The sequence below is a fragment of the Oreochromis aureus genome, linkage group 4 (assembly GCF_013358895.1).
Source record: "Oreochromis aureus strain Israel breed Guangdong linkage group 4, ZZ_aureus, whole genome shotgun sequence".
Lineage (NCBI taxonomy): Eukaryota > Metazoa > Chordata > Actinopteri > Cichliformes > Cichlidae > Oreochromis > Oreochromis aureus.
The window spans coordinates 26,846,674-26,858,666 of record NC_052945.1 but is presented as its reverse complement, the minus strand read 5'-3'; the positions used below and the strand labels follow the sequence as shown (position 1 = coordinate 26,858,666).

Sequence of the window (11,993 nt, the reverse complement as noted above, 5' to 3'; positions counted from 1 at the left end):
ACATGTTTAAAATGGTATTTTTGCACCAACAAGGGTCTTTTTTTTTTTTAAAGAACTATTAGCCAAAAACTTGGCATAACTCAGCATGACGTGTTGTGTGTCCTTACAATACATCTGAGGAAACAACAGACTAATAGTATCTGGACTTCCCTGAGCCTAGTTCTGTCTAAGGTATGACTATTGTTGTGATTTGGCACTATATAAATAAAATTGAATTGAGTGATGAATCAAATTTGAAATTTTGGGGTTAAATCATTTTTCAGCATGACAATGATCCCAAACACACTCCCAATGCAGTAAACACAAACCTGGATAGGAAGAAAAAACAAAAAACACACACACACACACACACACACTGTGGAAAACTATTAGTCATGGATTGGCCTCCCCAGAGCACAGACCTCAACATTATTGAAGCAGGATGGGATCATCCTGACAGAGAACAGAACAAAGCCAACATTGAAAAGAAGAGCTTTGAATGTCCTTCAAGAAGCCTGGAGAACTATTCCTGAAGACGACTTAAAGAAATGTCAAAAAAACTGCCTAAGACAGAATAAGTGTGTTGAAAAATAAAGGTGATCGTACCAAATATTGACTTTCAAGCTTGTTAGAATTGCACACTGTTTTTGTCTTATATATGCACCTATATTGCCATTTCCTAGCTAAATATAGAGAAATGAGGAGTGACTTGATACTTTTGCACAGTACTACACATTTATATTTCTTCCAAAAAACATATTCTCAAAAGCAAGATATAATGAAGACAGTTTATCGTCTTTGAATTTGACCAAGATGCTAAACAACAAACACCAGAGACATCAAGGCATGTTCCCTACAAAATCATTTGATCATTAAAGACTGAACCAAATATCACAAGTTAGGCACTGACCTGCCCACACGTTCAGTTCCTGAAAAGCATGAAAATAAAATCAAGAGGAATCATTTCTGTATTGGTGCAGACTTTTTCCCCCCACATTATTCATTTACTGGCACTTTCTCCGCCCTCAGCCACTTTCCTTCTGCTGCTCCAGCATTGCAATTAGATGTATTCACAGCTGAACATTTATTATTCATGACACCTCAAACACTGACACCTCTGCCATCACTAAAGCCACTCACGCAGACACAAATCTGCTGGTCTCTGTCCTGCTTAACGGTGATTTGTACTGCGGGTTGTGCTGGTCTGTCGTTGCGGTTTCTCACAGTAAGGTTCAGCATTATCAACACGATTACAAGTGCTTAATCAGGCAAAAAAATAATTTAATAAATGAATATCATCAACATGGCATTAAAAACATCAAGACATTCACAACGTGCTTTATTCAGGTCACTGGCAAACACACCGCCGTACGGAGCGGAAGACAGCTCAGCGCCCCCTCATGATGAGATACAAAAGGTAGACATGATATGGCAACATAAGGACACTGAGTGACAACATGTTAAGCACACTGTGGTATGGCTTATTCAGATTACATTCAGCTTTTTGCATTAGGGAGACATTAGCTACTAAAAAACAAAAAACAAATGCTGTAACATTTGAGCACAAAAAAAAAAAAGTAGCTTTCAAGCGCTTTAAACAGACATCACATGCAGCAAAAGAACGATAATCACTAAGCCCAAACTGCACTAAACTGAAATAATACACTGAATGGAATTTAAAAATTTTCAGATTGCTGTCAATTGTTTTAAAAGCCTTGAATGTAGTTAGAAGACAGCAGACCTGATCCTACGCTGTTTGACCTTTCACATTAAAACCATGCATTCACAAGTACAGTTACCATGACAGCTCCAATCACTGACGCCACAGAACTAGGAACAATAAAATTTAAAGACACTGTCGAGGACGCTTCTTCATTACTGGCCAATATAACTTCAATAATTAAAGTGGACCTATTATGCTTTAAAAGAGGTTGAGGAGTCCGAACCACAGGCTATAAGTGACCTGGAAGTTAGTAATTACAATGAATGGGCACATTTACATTTAGCTAAGCGGCTCTCGCAGTTTTGCTAAAGCTTGTGAGCTTTGATTAGAAGTAAAAGCAGTTATACTGTACTGTCAGAACATTTTACTGGCCACATACCTTTGGTATTTCTTTACAGTTTTCCACTTTAGTGTCAATTTCAGCCACTTTCCTCATCTATACAACTATTAAAGAGGATATACTTTATGCAAACGCTGGAATAAATATCCAGTGTTCTGTCCCACAATAAGCAGACAGCGTAAACTTGTCTGTAAACCTTAAACTCACTATCTCCTTCTTCTGGATCGAATTGGGAAATCGTGAAACTGTGCATTTTAATAGGCTTAGTTTGTTTTCAGAACTTTATAAACAGGTACATGGAGATGGTGCCAATCACCTGCACCAGATTCTGTAGTGGAAGTCAGGTGAAGGGCAGCCAATCAGCAGGAAGGTGGCTAAAAGGGACAGCTTGATTCACACATTGGATGTACTAAGGGGCTCAATATAAAGTAAGATAAATACCGACTACTGTGTGAATCATGGGAAGGTACACTACTGGAGCCCAGCAATGAAAGCATGGCTCTATAAATTAGAATAATAATACGGCCACTTTAAAATGTCTTACTTCTTCAATTGTCCAAACACAAATGTGCACAAATCACAGACAAATGGTCAGAATCAAAAATAACAATAAATACACAACAGAGATTTGTTCAGAACACATCCCCAGCAAAGGTTTGTTAAATAAAGGACAGGCAACTGTCTGAAATCAAACCCCGGATGGTGCGAGAAAGAATTTCCTCTCATAATAAAAACTATACAAAACAAAACGCATCCTCAAAACCGTTCAGTGTCTGGTCAAAGTCACTTCATCTAAACACGACGAAACCAAAAAGATTATCAGTACAGCGATCACCCCGACAGCCTCACACAAGTTTAAGACAACAGTGAAATCTAATACAGGTTAAGAGGCTATAAAATCTTCCTGACTGTGTGAGTAATAATAATAGTGAAAATGCTCAGCAGGAGTAAATACCAACAGGTTTCGGCAGCTGCTGGCTCTATACACGGTTAAATGCGTGTGCAATTACAGTACATGCAACTTATCACATGGAGCTGAATGAATCCAAGCTCTTCTAACTTCCTCATGCATGAGCAACCCAGCAGCCCTTAGTGCTCTCACGGGTTAAGTCTAACTCGGTCAAATTCAGACGGTAGCAGGACATTCATCTGTGCGGGAATGTGCATTAAAATGAATTCATAACAAAGAGAGGATGAATAACAAGAGTGTGGATGTGCAAAACGAAGAAAATTAAAGTGTTTTGACCTTTGAAAGTTCTGCGGTGATTTTCAAATATTTAGGAATGTCACAAAAACTTGCTGTAATAAGCCTCCGCGGTGCTAATTAGGTGTCGTAAGCAGACGTCTGTCCTCGATGGGCACAAAGTGTCAGCATATGTGAGTTTGTTCCCATAAGCCTGAAAAACATGTTTACATATAGCGCGAATGAAGTCAAAGCTGACAAACTGCTCCGTGACTGGTAGGTGTTGACACTTAGCTGAGACCGAACCTGTTTGCAAGCTGCCGGCTGAGCACACACGAGCAGTGGCGTCAGATTGAGTTCTGTAACATTTAACAGGTGTGTGTGTGTGTGTTTGTGTGTGTGCCAGCCTTCATCCGCTCTGTTGCTCTGCTCTGTAGCTGCGTCAATATGCTCCAGATCGAATACACTCAAGTGATCCGCTCACAGACAGTCACAACTCACTCTGTATCCTTCTCCCTGCTCCGAAGGAAAAAGACAGCAAGGCAGAGAGAGACGGAGAGATGGAGCACAGATAAAACCATAACCAGTGCAGTGAGTTTTGTCCTGAAACTAAACTGACCCTAGACCTTATTAAGATCACATTTGGTCCATTAAAAAGTGAAATATCACAGATGAATTCTGCAAAAATGTAACAATCCTCCTCCCTGTGTAGTATTAGATCTTATATAAAATGCTGGTGGTGTAGTTAAAACTAAAAGAAGGTGCTGCTGCACTGCTGCCAGTGGGCTGTAGGTACTGCTGAGTGATGAGCTGACTGAGGTAGAGCAGTATCTGGCTGTCCTCCTCGCTAAGCCCCAGCTGCTCCTGCAGGAAGCACCGGCGGCGGCTCTCCACGACCTCGAGCCCCTCGGTGGAGCTGACCGGCAGGTGGAGGTGATGGGTGAAAGTGAACAAGAAGGCCTTGGCTGCCAGGTGACAGAGTGTACTCTGCAAGTGGAGGAAGTAGGTGGAGCCCCGGCGGATATAGGTGCGGTGGTCAGCGATGTTCGCAAGCAGCTGGCCACGATACTGCGGGCAGCGTAAGGTTTTGTGGTCGGCGTCCAGGATGGAGATGTAGCGGCTGTAGCGGGAGAGCGAGTAAAGCATGCTGGAGCCCAGGGGGGATGCGACCCTGTGGGGACGAGAGAGCAAGACAGCGGTCCTTGTTAGTTCTCCCTCTCTCCTGTTACTCAAAAACAACTAAGGCATTTCCGAATGCTGCTCAGTGCATTAGAGTCTCAAAATAAAGGAACCATCAGGAGTTCAGCAACCACACTTGGTACAATTCAGGCTCCTGAAAATTCATCTCATTGCATCCTCACTTATTTTTGGCATCATCACATTGCCTAGCAACTGGCAAAAATTACCTGTGTAGGGTTTATGCACCTATAACACCTGGTAAAAGACAAGGTCATTTTAATTTTATGCCAATAACACCTAATCTCTAAAAAACTTATGCATGATACATTATGATGTCTCTATGTTGCCTAGCAACCACCTAACAGAGTAAAATCACAGGCCAAACTATACTGTAGCATGTGCATGTAATAGTTAAACCTAGTATGCAAAGGGCTGTGTTTGGAAAAACAATTAGACTAATGAGAACAATCAGATGGCCCACAAAAATCACATCTGATGTACAGTGCAGCAGATAATTGAAACAATATTTTAAAAGTGGGTAAAAGCACCAAATTAAGGGCTCTGTGGAGCCATTAATTTGAAAAATCCCATTAGCCACTTGAATTTTCAGAGTTAAACAATTTTCCAATTTGGCCTGTATTACAGTTTTGGAAAACTGCTGTTTTATGGCAGAATTTCAATCACTAGATACATTTTGAAAGGTTTTACTTTTTATCCCTTTGATAGCACCATCAACTGGGTAGCAACTGGGTTTGGATATTTAACTCTCATCCAGTGACAATTTATTTTCATGCATTCAAGGCAACATCTGTTCAGCTGTTTACCTACATTTTTGATTTGTTTTGTTTTTTAAATATATATTTATTTTTGAAAACAGGCTAACACAGGAAGATGGATAGCTATTTACGGTCATATAAACAGCCACTTCATATTGGTCTTTGGACAGGATCAAGCTCACTGATACACCACTGCACATTTCAGCTATTTTTTTATTTTTTTTTAATATACAGTAATTTGTGTAACTAATCCAACTATGCTACCAGGTTTTTGAGATTAGTTAATGTTCTCCCCTTCCCTTGTTTACTTCATTGTAAAGTAACACAATGAGGAATCTTTCAGTCTTTTTCTGACCAGAATATATATCCTTCAATGTGCATATTTAAAAAAAAAGAAAAGAAAAAAAGTAGGATATTTAAAAGTAGAATGGGAGGCAGAGCCTTCAGCTCTCAGGCCCCTCTTCTGTGGAACCAGCTCCCACTTTTAGTTAGGGCTGGATCAGGTCACCCCAAACCACCCTTATTTTTGTCACACTGCAACAGACTCAAGCTGCTGGTGGATTCCCATGATCCACTGGGTGTTTCTTCTTCACTCAATATATGTTTACACAACACTCTGCATGTAATCTGCATTGTCAGGGATTGTAACATCTAGTCCTTTGACTGAAAAAAAATAATCTCTGCCTTTCTTCAACAATGTTGTTTTTGTCCTGTCTCCCTCCCCTTACTCATAACTACTCTGGGCAGATAGCTGCCCCTCCCTGAGCTTGGTTGTGTTGGAAGTTTCTTCCTGGTAAAAGGCAGTTTTTCCTTCCCACTGTTGCCATGTGCTTTCTCATAGAGGATTTCCTAATGTTGGAGTTTTCTTCGTATTATTGTAGGATCTTTACCTTACAATATAAAGCACCTTGAAGTGACTGTTGTGATTTGGTGATATATATGTATATAGAGAGAGAGTTGAATTAGATAGACTGTAATTTTTCTGAGTCATTTTAGACTTTTAAAGTTGATTTCTAAATGGATGATTAATGATTTGTGATTCCACACTAAGATCATTCAAAAAGGCAAGTCTTTTAATAATAAAAGAGTTTATGTACCAATTCTGATACTTTATCTACTTATGAATGATTTCACTGTAGTGTTACATTACCTGCTGCACAAGCCTTAGCATTGCACAATTCAGCAGAATCTGAATGTTATACTTGTTGTCTATGTATCAACTGAATGAGTGTAACAAATACACTCAGTCGCCTTGAATCCCCATCTTGTGTGAATGACTTTGGGGGATTCGCAGCCACGTTGTCATCAGAAAGATGAGTAGAAATGAAAAAGAAGTTCAGGGACAGATGTGCTCAAGGTTGAATAGCTGTATGCTTAGCTGTGTGAGTCATCAAAGTGTGAGTCACGGGGGATGAGTAAGAGTAGCGTACGGCGCAATACAAACAAGAAAATGTAGAATAAACAGTCACCTTCAAACTTCACATTGATGGAGACTTGCTAAGGTTCTGTGAAAAGCAAACTTTATGCTTTATTTAATCTTTGTTAAAAGCGTCATCACTCATTAGTTTGATTTTCCTAGTACTACCCATTCTGCTGAGCTTAGAAAGTATGAATGTCTGTGATTAACTGCCTATAATGCCAAAGTGCATCAGAGTTTCTTGACTCCATTCATACCTCTGCAATCCAATGAGTTTCCACCTCTGCAGGTCAGTCAGGGTGAAGGGACAGGACAACCAAGCTTGAACCCTCTCTCCACACTTCCCCGGAGCCGGTACGAAGAGAGCCAGAGCCGCCACCAACCGGCGGACTCTCCCCTCATCTGCCCCGAGCACCACCAGGGTTCTGCCACTCAGCAGGCACCACAGGGCTTGGATGGCAAAGGGGTACTGACGCACAAACCTCAAGGCTCCTTGGCCAGCCTTCTTCCTCTGACGCAAGGTCACCAACGCCCCATAGCCGAGAGGTGACGCGGTCTGATCGGACCCCGTGGAAGCACTCATGGTGCAGTCTGACCCATCTTCCGCCGAAGTACGGGAAACTGCATCTCCAAGGAGGCCGCTAGGCAGGTCCAACCCAGTCGCAGGGCTCTCCGAGCACGGAGAGCCGACAGTGTAGTCATCCTGGAGTGGAAGAAGGGCCTGGGGTTCCTGGTTGACCACAAGGGTTTGAGAGGGCTGCAGATGAGAGTTTTGGCAGGGATGAGGCACTGCCTCTGGGGCAGAAGCCTCATAGAGGAAACCCTCCTGGACCATACAGCATGCTGTGTCTATCGGAACCAGCAACTCGGACCCACTTACTCCTTCGAACTCCTCCTCCCTGTTGGCCTCAAGCTCAGACACCACTTCCAACAAAGACACGGGTGTCTGGTCTCCACCATTCTCACCTTCATCCTCCCCTGCAGTTGTCTCCATCTCTTCACTGCTGCTCTCTCTCTCCAGGTTATGGTTTGGGTCAGGGGTCAAGTCAGAGTCAGGATCAGGATCAGGCGCTTCTGACTTCATACTAACCAGACTCTGCTGTATCTCTGCTAGACCCACTCCACTCTTATCACTGCTGAAGCTTCCTTTGGTCTCCTCTGAGCTCTCCTGGGTTTCAAGAGTCTGGTCTGAAGGGGAGGACTCCAGATGACTCTCCCCAAGTCCGAGCTCACTCTCCAGAGTAATACTGGTCTCAGAAGCTGGGTCTAGATGCTCCGGACGTTCCAGCGCATCCAGCTCATGAGGTTCTGGTGCCAGAACAATAGGAGGCGGATTTAAGAGTACATAATTATCTACGGCATGGTTCACAGCACAGAATGGTCTTAGTGTTCCCAGTTCATCCTCATCATCATCATTGAGGTCCTCCTCAAACAAAAAGGTAGTGACTCTCTGTTTTCTCTGCAGTGCCTTGTCCAGGCGGCGTGTGTAGAGGTAACACAGGTCACCCCGGAAACTTCTTTCTGTCTCCTTCAGGAGCTCCACAGTGGCCTCATAGAAAGTCTTGTCACACAGCTCCTGCAGGGTCTTCAGGCGCTTGTCAAAACATTTGGCAGATTTAGCTTTGATCAGCTGTGGCGTGTAGGAGAGCTTGCGTTTAACACCCTCCTCCTCCTCCTCATCATCATCTTCACCTTGTCCACGAGGATGACCCTGTCCGTCCTCTCCTTTCCCCGCTTTCTCACCGTAACCACAAGGGTAGGCAATCTTGGCGTATTTGTTCAGCAGCTCTTCGCACTCACTCAAGCACTCGTCCACACACTTTTGGCAGGTGACAGCGTGAGGATCCCGTCGTGGACGGCGGTGGTAGGAGCTGATCTGCTTCAGCAAGTCTCTGTGTTCAAAAATGCTCTTTTCCACGTTGGCCAGTTCGTTGGCCTTCTCCACAGCATGAGCAGAGTACATGCTCTGAGGCCCCGCCTCTCTCTGCAGGCCCTCCTCCCGCTGCAACACAGAGTGAGTGTACCTGAGGAGAGTACAACAGAGATAGTGATCGACCTGTTTTTCACACAGGGATATAAATATTACCTGACACAACAGGATAAGACTAACCAAGCACAGGAAACACTGGATACCTGCAGCTGAGACCCACAGCTTGGAGCAGAGTGGGGATCATTTTATTTTTAGCAATGCTATTATTGTGGCTCCAATGATATCTGTATTGATCTGCTAACTGATTTTACCAATACATTGATGAATGGTAAAACATCGTACCCATTATTGAATGAATTATGAAGATGTTATATACACATTCATTGTCCACAGAGTATGAACCCTGCTGAGTTTAGTGACCATCTAACATATGATGGTTTGGATTTTTTGACAGCTACAAAATGGATTAAATTCTGTACAGAAATACAATCACAGGCCACTTTACGAGATATAGCTGTTCAAATATCTAATCTGTCAATCACGTGGCAGCAACTCAAAGCATTTAGGCATGTTGGAAATATTTCAGAAGCGACTGCTATTACTACTGACTGTGCCACACAAACATCTCTTAGGTTTACAGAGACTGGTTTGAAAAACAGAAAATGTCCAGTGAGCGACAGCTCTCTGGGAGAAAATGTCTTCTTGACACCAAAGGGGAATTTCCAGATGGCAGGAAGGCCACAGCTACTCAAATAACTGCTTGTTACAGCCAATTTATGCAGAGGAACATCTCTGAACACACAACATGTACAGCAGCTGAAGACCACACTGGGTCCTGTCAGCTAAGAACAAAAAAACTGAGGCTACAGTTTCTTGTTACGTCACAGTCCACCTGAGTATTGTTGCTTACCATGTCCATCCCTTTATGACTACTGTGATCATCTGATGGCTGCTTTCAACAGGATAACACATTTCAAAAAACATTAATCATCTCAAACTGGCTTCTTGAACATGACAAGTTCACTGTACTCATATGGTCGCCACAGTCACCAGATCTCAGTGGAAGGTCTCCTGTTCTACCACTTCCCACCTTTGGGATGTGGTGGAACAGGAGATTCACATCACAGATGCCCATGCGACAAATCTGCAGTAACTGTGTGATGCTCTCATGTCAATATGGATCAAAATCTCTGAGAAAAGCTTCTAGCATCTTGCTGAATCTAAGCCATGAAGAATTAAGGCTGTTCTGAAGGTAAAAGGGGGGCCAACACGGTGCTTCAAAGATGTACCTAATAAAGTGTCTGGTGAAGGCATATTGTCGCCGGAGGACAATATGCTCTCGCAATCCTCTCACATTTCTTTTAGCATTATAGTAGTTAAAAATATTTTGAAACCTATCAACATAATATCAATTAAATGTCAGAATACTCATATTTTTAATCCCAGCATGTTAACATTTGATTCAAATCACAGCTGTGCCAAAACTCAGCCTCACAGTTCAGATCAAACTAAATCAAACTAATCTCTCATCACTTCTTTTCTGCTGGCTAAATGTCCAAACACACAGTTTTTCCTTTAAGGGTTGAGAATCCCCCACCTTCCATTTAGGGCACCTGTTTGTGTTATAGAGTTTCAGTACTCTACAGTGACAGCCATCCCTGATCCTTCTAGCCCACAGAAGCATCATTCTAGCACACATCAGTAGATCAAGCTGCCAAGAAACCCTGCTCACTGAGAATCTGAAACTTCTTATTTGGATGAAATCTTTTTAAACCGTATATAGGAGAACAGCTAAGGTTGCACTGGCATTCTTACTCAAGGTCTCGGAGCTTCCTCTGGAGTTCCTTGGCAAATGCTCTCCTGTTCCCGGCCTTCAGGCACTCTGAAGCCTGTGAGAAGCGAAGAGAAAGCTCCTGAAACTGCAGCATGATCTTCTTTTCATCTGCTGCAACGTAGGCCATGCAGAAGGGCCGCACGAAGCCTCTCGCCTCAAGGTCATAAAGGGTAAGGTGATGCACATAGGCAAATGCCCCCTCTTTCGAGTCGCCCAACACCACCCTGGAGTCCTCCACAAAGCTGAGCCTTGGGTAGCCAGTGCCAGGCGGATGCCCCACGAAGGAGGCCTGGTAGTCCACTGACATGATGCGCAGGGAGAAGTAGTTGAGGTCGAAAGTGCCACAGACTTTGGGATCATCTGGGATAGTAAGGAGAGGCTGTGGGCCCACCTGTTCAGAGAACTCTGAGATGAGGATGAAGTCTTTGGTGAACTTGGCATAGGAGGTTTTGGCCCAGGGGTTGGAGTCAGCCAGAGGATAGAGGGGGACAGAGAACTCCTCTGGGAGAGGCCAGAGATCAGGACTGGTCTGCCCATACTCGTCCTCTTTAGCGAAAGCCACCACATCCGGGGAGCCTATCATAGTGGTGTTTCTAAGCAAGACATGAGAAACACAAGACACGAGTGCAGTTCCACTAATAGCCTTAAAAAACAGTTAAACAGGTCATCCTGCACTCACACAGTCCATAAAGCACCTCGCCAGGTGATGCTGATTAAGCGTGAAAAGGGTCCAAGAAAATCAATCTGTTTTATATAACTCACGAAGCGGGGGACACACAGGTGTCCCTAAAGGCATCTGCGCCCCTGCATAGTTTAGTCCACAGAGGAGGATCGCTTATTTAAAAAAAAAAAAAAAAAAAAAAGCAGCTGACTCACAGAAACACAAATGAGCGTCTGTGTTAACAAAAGCAATTATCCAGCGCCAATCACAGCGACCTAGGAGGCATCAGGTGCTGTGCAAGAAGGAGAAAAAAGGATAAAGCAGCATTAGCGGAGAGCTTCTTCTTTCCTCCTCTTCAAGTCTTCACGTCTCCCCTGTGTTACGGTGATTTCTGAGTCCGTGGCTCAAACACCGGGGCCGCAAAAACGCCGCTTACAGCTTGAAGCGCTGCACTGAATTCCCACAGTCAGACACGGACGCCATGTTTACTCAGCTGCTTGTAGCTCGGTCATGTGATCAACGTAAGTCCCGTGTGGAGGAAATCCACCCTGAAACCGAAATTCAATTCAGTTTATTTCATTTTATTTGAATTTGAAACAGGTTTAAAGCACTCCACGGGTATAAATACATATTAGGAAATAAGATCTGGGTTTTTTTTTCAAAATAATTATAGAGCCTTGAAAGCCACTAATTAATTATCAATTTTACATTTTAGAGATTTTTTTTTAAAACAATATAATATATTCTAGAAAGTAAAACCCAATTATCAAACCCCAAATTACAAATAGTAAGTTATTCTGGCATGTAAAAAAAATGGGTATATTTAGAGTGTATTTTGTTTTTGTTTTTTAACAACTGAGTAACATTGCGTTAGCGTTATTCTGAAAAAAAAATTTTTTAATCATAAAACATATGCTACACATCTAGACAACAGTAAAATTGAATGGACGTATTGTAATATACTTTCTAAA

At 42.8% G+C, this 11,993-nt stretch overlaps 1 protein-coding gene across 1 annotated transcript; it reads right to left on the bottom strand.

The window, feature by feature from the left end:
- Positions 1-1,239: 1,239 nt before the first annotated feature.
- Positions 1,240-11,561, bottom strand: smcr8a (Smith-Magenis syndrome chromosome region, candidate 8a). The gene is made up of 3 exons (XM_039611666.1): positions 10,343-11,561; positions 6,855-8,621; positions 1,240-4,396 (listed from the first exon to the last, which is right to left on the bottom strand). The coding sequence occupies exons 1-3, from the start codon at positions 10,942-10,944 to the stop codon at positions 3,940-3,942; spliced, it is 2,826 nt and encodes a 941-aa protein (XP_039467600.1). The 5' UTR covers positions 10,945-11,561; the 3' UTR covers positions 1,240-3,939.
- Between the last annotated feature and the right edge of the window lie 432 nt (positions 11,562-11,993).